This window comes from Dipodomys ordii, unplaced genomic scaffold (genome assembly GCF_000151885.1).
Source record: "Dipodomys ordii isolate 6190 unplaced genomic scaffold, Dord_2.0 Scaffold31, whole genome shotgun sequence".
NCBI classification, from domain to species: Eukaryota; Metazoa; Chordata; class Mammalia; order Rodentia; family Heteromyidae; genus Dipodomys; species Dipodomys ordii.
In genome coordinates, this window is record NW_012267247.1 from 2,984,439 (window position 1) to 2,998,019 (window position 13,581).

Consider the following 13,581-nt stretch of genomic DNA (forward strand, 5'->3'; position numbering starts at 1 on the left):
CCAGCTTTTTTCTTTTTGCTTATGTGGTGCTGAGGAATCGAACCCAGGGCCTCATGCATGCAAGGCAAGCACTCTACCACTGAGCCACCTTCCCAGTCCAAATTTTAAATTATTTCTTTTAAAGAAAACTACCTGCTTTCTAAAGTTTCTGTTCATCTTTTTCCACAATCATTTGGATTGTATGAATAAATATAAAACCAATTTGATAAGGATGAGTCAAAGTGACAGACAACTGTGTACTTTAAATGAATGCACATTGTAATTTGGATAAATCCCATCCACTGAATTATGACTATCATAATTTTCTACCTATCAAATCAGGTTCAGTTCACAGTCGCAAGGAATTTATTTTTATCATGTCTGCAAAATAAAGCATTTCTAGTCTTCCTTTCACCATAATAATTTAATATTGATTTTTACTGAGGTAAAAGTAGTTTTACCATTAAAATTTTTATAATTGAAAGCACAAGTATCTAAATTCTAGCTCAAACTGTTTAGATAAAAAGATAGGAGTAAAAATTATAAAATTTAGGAAGTTTCAGATTCGATTTAGAAGTGATATTTTTTGCCAGAGCTCTTGATTAGCATGCGCAAGACCCCTGCATGCAATCTTTAGTACTGCAAAAAAAAAAAGGTAGACACTTTCCCCCAGATGCACCTAACAATGAGGAAAATCTTTTACTTCTATAAAAGACTCATATGACCTGCAAACAAGAAGCAAGAATGAAGACAGCATTTCCTGAGGCCTTGAAATTAAGTTTCTTTTGTATTCATTTATAATTTTAAATAATAATAATAAAATTAGATCAAGGATATTCAATGCAACAAATGCCCACAAAATACCTTTGGGATAAATCAAACCAAAGGAACACAGAGAATGTTTCAATATAACTTAATTCCAGGGTTAATTGAAATGAAAGCTATTTTGTGCCAGAATTAGTAGAATGATTTTACAGTGAAGGTCAAATAGGCTGAAGTGAAGATGTTCTTAACAAACAGCAAAAGATTTTTGGTTTTGCTTTGAAAGAAACAGCTGATAAAAAGTTCTCCAAACTTACTGATTTTTTGTTTTCCTTTTTTTCTTTTACTGTAGCTTTATTCAGTAGGGAGTGGCAAGTTGCCTACAGAACAGAGATGAGCACAAACAAGTCACAGCACCAACTACATACAGCAACGAAAACAATGTTGGCTTGTACATAAATTACACAGTAGAATGTAACACAAATGGAATTAACAAAAATCAGAAATCAACTGAATTTGAGGGATGAATTTTAATTCCAAGTTTTAAGTTTTATTATATTTTAAAGCCAAACACTCAATAAGTAGCAAGAAATGTTGCGACTCAATCATGTCTACTATTTCTGGCTATAAATTACAGAAAAGCTTTTCCCAAGTAAATTTGAAGACATACAATATTTACATTTTAATAAATTCCTAGCATTTAATAAATTTTACATGAAATGTTCATTAAGAGATCACATATGAAAACCACTTTGTGTCTACATGTTATTTTCCTCTGATATGTAAAAGATACTTCTCTGTGTATCCTTCAATTGACTTAAAGTATCTGGCATTTAAGATACTACTCTCTAAAATAAAAATTACATGGCTAAATACAGTAGATAAATTTAGAGATTCAAAATTAAAATTTTCTCTCTCTACAAGAGATTACTCTTAACATTTCACATATTTTTTTAATGTTGTCGACATTAGATGTTCTGCAATACTGGGGAGAAGAATGTTATCAGCTCAACTAGAAAAAAAGGCATTAATTAATGTTAAAGTTAGGGAACTGCAGAGATAATTAGAGAAAAAACACAAGCCTGCTTAAAAGATAAGCCTACTTTTCACTTATTAAAGCTATCAGAATGTATCTCCCCCTCCCAAAAATGCACTCATCATAACCTACAGATGTATTCATTTAATATCTCAAAGCTCCTTATAAGAGTTTTTCAAAAAAAATATTAAAGACTTTGAACTGGACTATACCATACAGAATGTTTTTGGGTTTTTTTGTACCAGTCCTAGGGCTTCAACTCAGGGCCTAGGTGCTTTTCTGGAGCTTTTTTGCTCAAGGCTACTGCTCTATCCATTGAGTCACAGCTCCACTTTTGCCTTTTCTGGTGCTTAATTGGAGCCAAGAGTTTCATGGATTTTCTTGCCTGGGCTAGCTTTGAACCATGATATTCAGATCTCAGCTTCCTGAGTATCTGCACAACTCACTTGTGCAGAGCCAGAATGCTATTTAACTATTTAAAAAAATCAAACAAGAACCATTTAATCTATATAATTTATATGCATCCAACACCATGACCCTAATAACATGAGCTTAAAAGTTAGTTTAACACCCACCCATGTAATTATGTGTAACCTAAATGCCAAACACCCTTCTAGACACTGAAAGATAAATGATTCAAATTTTAGTAACCATGCAAATATGACATTATATATATTTTTTTTTCAACAGTGTACAATCATAATTTATAGCCTTAAAATTCTGTGCAAATCACTTCAGTTTGAAGAAGCAGATTTACTGGGGAAAGATGACATTCAGACTCTTTTGTCTCAGAGTTCTCTCACCATTACCATAAAAAAAAATCCATTCCAGAAATATTTTTTTCTTTATTCCAAACTATTACCAGTGGATACAAATACACATAAAAATAACCTAATAAATCTGACACACATTCACATTTAATTATTCCTGTAAGACTTTAACCCAGTCCACTAAATAAAAAAGGCATACAACAAAGCAAGTTAAGCATGATTCAAAAAGATGTAGAGGCCAAAACATAACTTAAGTAAAAAGAGCTAAAACTCAGCCAAGTTTATTACCTAATAAAACTCATTTAGTTTATTGTTAGAACCCCAAAAAGCAAGAGCCATGTTTCCCAAAAGGAGAGGGAAGATCACTATCCCTCCCAATAGAACATAAAAGTACAAAGGTACCATTATGTTATTGCTAGGTCAAAAGGGCAGGTAAATGCCAAACACAGAAGATGAATACAAACAAAATAGAAAACCAAAAAGAAAAAGTTTGGAACAAGACTCAATGAAAAAATATATTTAGATCATTTTCCCCTATCTTTTTCTTTCACTGGAAAATGTAGAATTCCTAATTATTTCTCGTTTATTAAAAACAAAACTTTATGATGGGAGGAAGGGAATAAGAAGGCAAAAGGGAACAGCTTACACTAAGAAAAAGCAAAGCAATGTACATATCACCCGATTTGGAAGAAATTGTTGTACTATCAAAGTTCATAAAATTCACAAACTTTATAGACCATGATAATGACAATTGGCCTTATGAAGGTTAAAATGTGTTTGTGACTTTAAGTATCACTATCCTACAACACTGTGAAATTTGTGTAATCAATCTCAATTTAAAAATTATTTTAAAAAAACAAAACTTTATAGGACACCTTTGTTCCACAATAGTCTATTCTCCACCTGTGTTAAAAGCAACAGAATGACAGCATTTAAATGATGTATTTAAAGAGAATAATTTCCTGTATAATTTCAATATGACAATTCAAGTGTTAAGGCAATATAGGTTATTTCATTATGAAGTACTCAAGAAATAAAACATAACAAGTGTTTAGTAAGCTACTAATCATCAACTGACTATTTTCACTATTTGGGCTCTCCTTTACTCACTATGAAAACTAACAAGAACTTTGTTCAATTTGTTAAGAAAGAATGAGGAAATTTATTCCTTCATTAAATATTTCCTAAGTATTTAATAAGTGTCAAGACTTGTTCCTTTTACATATTATCACTATCATGGTCTCCAACTGGTATCTAATTTGATATTTCACTTAGGACAAAAACCACAAGAATTTCTACTCAAATCTACTAAGACACATATAATCAGGTACTCACAGTCCTCATTTAACCAACTGAAGTCCAAGCAACTATCATTTTACAAATCTATTTCCTCTCTGAAAGCAGTTATAAAAGGCCAATTTATGGTGCAGACAATTTTTAATACATGCTACTTTTTGTCTGCTTAGCCTCGTAAATTGTTTCATATTATAACTAACCCATTCTCTAACCTCAGATCTAACTAGGTGAATAAATTATGTGGGGTTTACTCGGCTTTTTGAAAAGGCGGTAAAGTCATGACTAAATTATGAGATTGAATGCTAAGTATCATCTATGTATATTGTGAAACATTTTCTTTTTATAGTATAGCAGAAACATCTTCTAAAATAGCAGTAGGGAAAAAAAAATCACACAGAGCAATCTCAAACAGCTTTTTAAATGGTGACTGCATTGTCTCTTAGCAACTGCAACTATGTGCTAAAAAAAAAAAAAAGATGGGGATGACTTTGCAGAAAGATAGACAAGGCTTTTGCTAACCTTGAAAGTTCTTTCCCTATGCCCACCCTTATCCCAAACACCAGACCAAATATTATTTCTTCCTTCTTGGAAAGCTAATGTGGCTCTGTAGGCCCTCCTGCATAAGAAATTAACCAACACAGGAGACACTATTAAAGAATACAGACCTACTTCCCTCAATAAGAAGAAAATGACTCTAGACCCATGAACTCAGGAGCATGATTTCCAGTGATAGTCACAGAAAATCAAATGACTTGGTCTAGATGAGAATGCACCCTAACTTATAAGTAGCAATCTACATAAAATAAACCAACCAGTTTGTCTTAAGAAACATGACACAATTGCATTTTAATAAAGAAAACAGAATTACTGATCAAATAATTTACAATTCAAAGGCAAGGTCATGTGTCATGTGTGAAACACTCTTTAATTCGGGTAAAAGAGAACAATAAAAAATTCTTTAATAGTCTCCTTTCAGCCATACCCATCATATTCAATAATGAATTTTGAGCATACTGTCAATGCAAATGTAGTTTTTCAAGTGCTATCTAAAAGTAATTTAAGTGCTTCTGAAGAAAAACTGAACTGTCTTTCAATGCTAAATCTGAAAATAATTCCTAATATATTATTTATCCAATTGACTCAGTATGACAGTCTACTACCTACTATCAACAGCTAAATCTTTCTTTGTTAAGGTTCTCTTTCAATTTAGCTTTAGATTAATAATGGCAGTTCCTAACTTAAGCATACCTGATATAAACAGTGGCACACACTTCGGAGCTGAGGGGGAAATTCTGAGGAGGAGCTGATAATGGCATGAAAGAACTTTTCAGTCATCTGTAGGAGATTCCGCTGATTTTCCTCCAGGATCTCTGATGGTTCTAATCTACAGAGGCAAGGAAAGGTAAATACAAAACATTAATTTCTTCTACTTGAAACAAAATCACTTCTTAAAAGAGACTCTTTTAGATATGTCAAGTACAATGTGTGTACTTTTGATCCTGATTGGAACAAACAACTTCTCCAAACCTTAGTTTTTTTTCTCATCACTAAGACAGGAGTAACACACACTTTCAGTGGTTTAAATTCTACCCAATGGCATTCAAATCCATAAAGCTCTGATCCCTAACTAGCTTAAATTAAGCTTTCAAAATACATTCTTTAGGGCTGGGAACGTGGCTCAGTGGTAGTGTGCTTGCTTAGCATGCATGAAGCCCTGGGTTCGAGTCCTCATTACCACACAAACAGAAAAAGCTCCAGTGACGCTGAGGCTCAAGTGGTAAAGTGCTAGCCTTGAACAAAAGAAGCTCAGGGACAGTGCCCAGCCCCTGAGTTCAAGTTCCATGACTGGCCAAAAAAAAAACAAACATTCTTTATAGGCCAGGAGTAGTGGTTCACATCTGTAATTCCAGCACTCAGGATGCTCAGGCAGGAGAGTCATGAATTTGAGGCCAGCCTGTATATAGAATGAGGCCCTGTCAAGGCCTGCTGTTTCTTCAGACAGAAAAATATAAATTAGCAAAGCAGAGACAAGTAAGATGAATATATCATAGCTGTTGTTTGTTGAGAAGCCAGAGAAAGAATATGGACTTGGAAGGTGAAGACACTACAAAAGTAATTAAAATCTCAGAGAGAACCTAAGAGTTTTGGAGTAAAAAGTTTAACAAATTCTTTACAAGATTCAGAGATTTCTAGAAACCTTGGCAATTCTTGTCTTTGTGGGAAGTTTTCCTGAGTTGGTTTGGCAGCAGGAACCCTGTGGTCTGGCTCAGTGCTCTGTTGATTCCCACAGGCTCATGAGAACTTGTCAGCTATTCTACTAATCCCAATCTATGAAGCCTCTGTATTCAGTTGTTTAAATGTTTATGTGTACAAGTCAGTTTAGATTTCAAGGAAATTGTGGGGTTTTTCCATTGTTCTCTATTTCATTCTCTTTCTTAAAAAATTCTTTTCCATCTGTATGTAGTATGTTTATGTTCATCTTTTCTTTTTCTTTTTTTGGTCAGTAGTGGGGCTTGAACTCTGGCTTGGGCACTTTCCCTGAACTCTTCAGCTCAAGGCGAGCGCTCTACCACTTGAACCACAGCACCACTTCCTGTTTTCTAGTTGTTTATTGGAGATAAAAGTCTCACGGAGTTTCCTGCCTGGGATGGCTTTGAACTGTGATCCTCAGATCTCAGCCTCCTGAGTAGCTAGGATTACAAGCATGAGCCACCAGCATCCGGCTCATCTTTTCTAATTTTTAAAAATGAGTTGGGAGTTTAATTTTAGATATCTTTTCTAATATATGTACATATATATATTTAATGTAATAAATTCCTCTCCAAATACTGATTTCACTATAATCTATAAATTTGGGAAACATGTATATTCATTTTCATTCAGTTATTTCTCTTTTTTTTTTTTCCTTGAGCTTCAAGTTGGAAAGTTTCTACTGATATATCTTCAAGTTTACTGATTCTTTCCTCAGTTGTGTCCAATGGGCATTCTTTCTATCAGACTGTTCTTAATTTATAGCATTATAAGGATTCCTATTTAGAGTTTTCTTCTCTCTGCTTATACAACCCACCTGTGTGTACATGTTGTCTTTTTTTCTTAGCAAATGAATCAGTTACTTTAAAATCTCAATATAATTCCAAAATCTCTGCCACATCCCAGTCTGGTCTGATACCCACTTCAGACTAAGATTTGCCACTTTGCCTGCATGCTCTGGTACTGTTGAAAGCCAGGACAATATACTATTAATAGGAACTGAGGTAAACAGGTCTTTGACATGAGGTTTTATTTTTAATCTGCCTATGAATTGTCTTTAATGTGTACTGTAGGTGAGGGATATGTGCCATTTCCTCTAGTGTCCTGGTTTTTGTTTCCCTTGTCACTTTTCAATTTTCCTAGAAATGTGGGTCTTGTTGTTGTTGTTGTTGTTGGGGCAGGGAGAAGGATGGGGTGGGTACTGGGTTTAGACTCAGAACCTCTTGATTGTTCTCTACTACTTGAGCTATGCCCTAAGCAATGTTTTTCTTTAGTTATTTTTCAATAGTCTTACTTTTTTGTTTTTGTTTTTCCCAAGCCAGCCTTGAACCAGAATCTTATCTCTGCCTCCTGAATAGCTAAGACATTGGCCACCATATTTGATTTCCTTCAATAATTCCTTTTTAAAAAAGACTTTTTAATAGCATATGTTCGTTGTACAGGGGAATTTCATTGTGATAATTTAATTAGTATACGCAATGTACTCAAAATTACCCTTTCTCTCCCTCTCCTTCATCCCCTATCCCCTCTTCATAAAAGTTTTAACAGGTTTCATGGACCTATTTTCATACATGCATATAAAGAGAGCACTGTGACCATATTCACCCTCTCAATTAGCCCTCTGTACGCCTGCTGGTATAAGTCCTCCAGCAGAGCCTGCTTGACTTTCTTCTCATTCATTTTTTAGTGTATATTAATTGTATAAAGGGCATGTGCATGTATTATAATTTAGTCAGATGAACCCGTCTCCCTTTCCCAGTTCCCCTCACCTTTCAATGAGTTTCTTTATGCTTTCTCCATACACTGTCAACTTAAGAGTCTCTGTGTCGCAGCTCTCTAAGTTACAATTCAGTAAATATACTAGAGCCCTGTGGATGTAAGGATCAGGTATTGGAGAAAAAAAATCATTCTATAATCTCATTATACCTCTGTTTTATTGAGTCAAAGTCTGAGTTGTAGCCTTCAGAAGAATTCCTTAGTTCCCCACCTCCATCTATTACCTGTCTATGTTTTGTGCTGGTACTGGGCTTGAACTTGGGGCCTGGGTGCTGTCCCTTAGCTTTTTTGCTCAAGGTTGGCACTCTACCACTTGAGCCACATCTTCACTTCAGCCTTTTGGTAGTCAAATGGAGATAAGAGTCTTGGATTTTTCTATCTGGGCTAGCTTTGAACCAAGATCCTCATATCTCAGCCTCCTGAGTAGTTAGGATAACAGGTATGAGCTACTAGCACCCAGCCCCTCTTCTACTTTGTGACACATGAAGACTACAGATGGGCAGAAGTAGTTAACTGCTCATCTTCCAGGTCAGATAAAGCTCTATATAAAGTAACTGTCTCTTGAGGAAATAACATTTGTTCATGATGAGAGAACTCTACAGGTATGTTTTTATAGGTATTCTGTAGGTATATATGTTATGTACGTGTATCTACACACCTATATATACTCTATAGGGGTGTGCATGTGTGTGTATACACCTATATCCCCACATATACTCTCTTTAGGTGTGTGGGGGGATAGGTAAGTAGGTATATACTCTATAGGTTTTATTGTGGGTTTTGAACTCACAGCTGTGGTGCTATCCCTGTGCTTTATCCACTCAAGGCTAATGCTCTACCACTTGAGCCACAGCTCCACTTCTGGCCTTTTTTTTCTTTTTTTTTTTTTTGGGGGGGGGGGTGGTGGTTAGTTGGAGATTAGAGTCTCCTAGACTTTCCTGCCCAGGCTGGTTTTGAACCATAATCTTTAGTCTCAGCCTCCTTAGGTAGCTAGGTTTAGAGATATGCACCATTAGCAACTGGCTATAGGCATATTTTTAAATGATTACTTCTCCCATTTCCCTGGTCAAGCCTCAAAAAAAGGCTTGCTTTCTTTTTTTGTGTTACTTTAATTGGAACTCAGGGCCTCCCACTTGCTACATGAGTTACAACTGAATCACACCTAAGAGCCTCATAGACTGCTCTGCCATGATCCTAAGATCTTAGATCTCAAGGGAGTAGGCAGAATGAATTACAGGCCTGAGCCACCAGCACCCAGGTTTGGCAGGGGCTGGGGGGGAGTAGGAGGTGTGTGTGTTTTAAGGTGCTGGGGATAGAACCAAGAGCCTCACACATGCTAGGCAAGCACATCAGCCCTTACCTGCTATCTTGGTATTGAACTACAGCAGAGATTATGGAAACCAGACAATCTCTAATCCCCCATAAAATCCCACATGGAAGCCCACTTGAAAACAAATAATATGTAGTAGAATGTTAGCCTGGTTAATAGTCCCTGAGTGCAAACCCAATACTACTTTACAAAGGAAGAAGATCTGAGTGTGGTGGTATTTTACTGTAATTCCTGACTGAGGCAGAAAGGTGGAAAGTTTCAGGCAAGCCTGGACTGCTAGAGACACTATCTTAAGAAGTTAAAAAAAAAAAAAATCAAGAGGAGAAATTCTGAGGACCTTGACTCTAGAGTGGTAGTGAAAAGACGGGGCAGTTTTACATGAGATGAAGACTAACCTGGTAGGATCTACTTCAAAGCTAACATGTTGCCAATCAGAGGATGTGATAACAATTCTTAATAAAGGATCCAGGAGTTTTTGCAGATAAGTAGCACCATATACCTAAAGAAATGTACAATTAGGAATTTACTATGCCAGTTCCATATATGTTGTATTTTTTAAAAAGTTACTTGCATGTACATTACATACACTGGTTACTGACTGACAAATCTTAGCACACACACAAAATCAATGACACAAACCTTAAAACAAAATGTCATTATTTTACTGGCCAAGCTGTTGCCTCGGAAAAGAGTCTGCATAGAATCTGCCAATTCTACTTCCTTAGAAAACATATTCCAGAGAAGTTGGTAGAGTAAATGTCGAGAATCAAACAGAGTAACTAGAACTCGAGCTAGTTCATCCTGAAAACAAAACAAAATGTTGTTAGTGTGAACAATTTTACTGTTTTATTTCTGTTTTCTGTGTGTGGAAGTGCAGGGGGGTTTGTATTAGGGCTGCTTAATTGGAGATAGAACCTCTGATTTTTCTACTTGGACTGGCTTTTAACTTCAATCCTCAGATCTCAGCCTCCTGAGTAGCTGGAATTACAGGTGTGAGCCACTGGCTCTTGTTTTCTTAATCAGGAATTTAAAGATTGATTAAAAACCAAATCTTAAGTTCACAGCCACCTGCTAAATCAAGGTAAATGATGACTGTTTCCCCTAGGACTTGCCTGAATACATTCTTTTATAATAGGTGACTCTTTATATACATTTACAATAGTTGTTAATTCTAAGGATAAAGATTAAGAGGCAAGAGAGCCTAGGCTTTACAAGAGATAAGACTCCAGGATTCAACTCGAATAACACAGAATGAAAGTATACATACAAAGTGTAATATTAAAGTGGTGAATTTGATTTGCAGAGGCAATGAACTGATCATTTTCTTAAGCAAATCACTGAGCAGAAATAAGCCTAGTGATAAGAAATGCATTCTTCTCATACTGTCAGGAGAACTTAGTACAGAACACAGACTAGGCATGAAAAAACATAAATGGAAAAATTGCAATTTTTTAAAAATCAGGAAGAAAAGTACTTGGCCTTAGCATTCAAAACCCAGAGATCAAACAAATGTACAAAGTTGGAAGGGTAGGCATGAAGGCTGAAATTTCATCTATTACTTACAAGATAACCATTATATATATTTATGTTTTCGGTACACTCAGAAGGATCTTCTAGTAAACTACTGTTTTTCTTAAGCTAGGAGATCAAGAGAGAACAGAGATAATCATAAGAAGATGTCTGCCAGGCTCAGGTAGTTCACGCCTGTAATCCCAGCTACTCAGGAGGCTGAGATCTGAGGATCATGGTTCAAAGCCAGCCTGAGCAGGAAAGTCCATGTGACTCTTATCTCCAATAAACCACCAGAAAACCAGAGGCGGTGCTGTTGCTCAAGTGGTAGAGTGCTTGCCTTGAGCTGAAGAGCTGCAGGACAGCACCCAGGCCCAGAGTTCAAGCCCCACAACTGACCATTAAAAAAAAAAAAAAAAAAAGATGTTCCAACTCTAAAGCTGAAATGATAACAAGGATTGTGTCCATAGCAATTAAGTTGGCCTGCTGGCCAACTCTCAGGTTTACAATAACCTGATATTTGAATAAAGGAAAATGTTTAAGAATCCTAACTACAAATAATTTAGAAGTCAGAGAACTATAAGGATCCAATATTCTAATCTGTTCCTTATAGTTACATAACTAATATTTTACAACTCTACTCTCCATTATGAAATTCAGTAAAATTATAATAATATAGTTATAAAATAGAAGCCATTGGGTGAGGGGAACAGCTCAACGGTGGTAGGCTTGCCTTGAAGGCAAAAAAACCTATGGATTCAATCATGAAACCAGAAAAAAAGGGAGGGAGGGCAGGCATTTTTAGATTATGCTACATGTCCCTCTGCTATAATCCACCCCCCCTCCAAATCCTGAAAACTCTAAGCAACTGAATTTAAAAATATTTACAAAGCACAATTCAAAATTTAAATGCTATTTTATAATCCATTTTTCTTTAAAATACAGCTGTAACGGACATGGCCTAATATAACATTGTTCTCAAAATAGTCATTTAAATGAATGGAGATTCAACTCTGGCAGAGTTAAATCTACCTAGCATGCATCAATCCTTGAGTTCAACCCCTAACACCAAAATTAAAAAGTCATTAAAGTAAGGCATAATTGCACATTACTGTAATCCTAGCACTAGGGAGGCAGAAGCAGGACTCTTAAGTATGAGGCCAACCAGGGTGACCTTGTTTCAAAAATAATGATTATTTATTTATTTATGGCCAGTACTCTGGGCCTGTGTGTTGTCCTTCAGCTCAAGGCTCAAGGCTAGCACTCTACCACTTGAGTCACAGAGCCACTTCCAGCTTTTTCTGCTTAAGTAGTACTGAGGAATGGAACCCAGGGCCTCATGCATGCAAGGCAAGCACTCTACCACTGATCCACCTTCCCAGCCCCAAATTAATGATTTTTTTTTAAAAGTCATATAATATAAGCCAGGCACCAGGGGCTCTCGTCTGTAAATCTAGCTACTCAGGAAGCTAAGCTCTGAGGATCAGGGTTTGTAGCCAGAAGGGGCAGGAAAATCTATGAGATTCTTATCTCCAATTAAGCACTAAAGAGTGGGAAATGGAGCTATGGCTCAAGTGGTAAAGTACTAGCCTGAAGCAAAAAAAAAGAAGAACACTGAATAACAGTGCCTAGAAGTAGCACACACACACAAAAAGTCATTTAATACGTAACACAAAAATTATTCAGTATAATAAAAAAAACTAGAGCTTCTTAGACTTAATTTGGGTTTTGTTGTTGTTTTGCGTTTTGGTGGTGTTGGGAATCAAATCCTGGGCAAGTACATGCCACTGAGCTACATCCCCATCCCTTGACTCTTTATTGAGAAAACTACTGAATAATTTTAGCGTTAATTAGATGTAGATGTTAAGAAAATAATTCAGAATAGTATCTTTTTCTAAGACATATGAAGATTTGAGAACTTATTTTAGACTGCGAGAAGATTTCACTATTTCAGGACATTGCTAATCAAGGGTTATATGTTTTCAGATATGTAAGTTCTAGAAAATTTTGGCACAATATTGCTTTCATTAAAACTATTATTGTGTACATATAAAATCAGTTAGTAGAATAGAGATCATGTTAAATGTTCTTACTAAAATCAAATTTAATCAAAATAATCAAAACAAGTATTTAGACAGCAGTAGCAGTGCTCTAAGACAAATAAATATAACATACTTGAGGAACACAAAGTTTAGTAAACAATAAGTAAAATGGCATTAGATAAAGAGATGAGTCTGGGCATAGCCCTGTAGGCCAGGACAGATTTTGAATTTTATTTTAATGTAAAATAAGGTCCTATAGCTTTTAAGGAAACAAAACAACAGGCTAGAAGTTAGTATTATGGTTAGTATTATGAAGTCATTTCTTGTAAGATAAGTTAAATAGCTTTTTAGCACAGAAAGGAACAGAAAATTTCAGAAATACTATTAAGAATGATGTAGAGTTTCAGGATATTCTTTTCATTAAATTAAGAGAATGGCCAGGGCGCCGGTGGCTCACGCCTGTAATCCTAGCTACTCAGGAGGCTGAGATCTGAGGATCACGGTTCAAAGCTAGCCCGGGCAGGTAAGTCCATGAGACTCTTATCTCCAATAAACCACTCGAAAACCAGAAGTGGCGCTGTGGCTCAAGTGGTAGAATGCTCAGCTTAAGCTGAAGAGCGCAGGGACAGCACCCAAACCCAGAGTTCAAGCCCCACCACCAACCAAAAAAAAGAGAATGATCAAATAGTAAGAAATATCTTTGGGGCTGGGAAGTTGGCTCAGTGGTAGAGCACTTGTCTTGCATGCCTGAGGCCCTGGGTTCGATTCCTCAGCACCACATAAGCAAAAAGAAAAAAGCCGGAAGTGGCGCTGTGGCTCAAGTGGTAGAGT

The 13,581-nt window shown here is 36.1% G+C and overlaps 1 protein-coding gene across 2 annotated transcripts in view; it reads right to left on the bottom strand.

Moving 5' to 3' along the window:
- The window catches only part of Nf1 (neurofibromin 1), a 254,153-nt gene that overhangs the window by 114,829 nt on the left and 125,743 nt on the right, over window positions 1-13,581 (bottom strand). The window contains exons 28-31 of one of the 2 annotated variants that reach the window (XM_013016447.1): window positions 9,839-10,000; window positions 9,595-9,698; window positions 5,092-5,227; window positions 1,059-1,121 (exon numbers count right to left, since the gene is read on the bottom strand). In XM_013016447.1, coding sequence (XP_012871901.1) covers window positions 1,059-1,121; window positions 5,092-5,227; window positions 9,595-9,698; window positions 9,839-10,000 — 465 coding nt within the window. The remainder of the gene's footprint in view (window positions 1-1,058; window positions 1,122-5,091; window positions 5,228-9,594; window positions 9,699-9,838; window positions 10,001-13,581) is intronic. The other variant, XM_013016448.1, reaches the window with a different exon arrangement.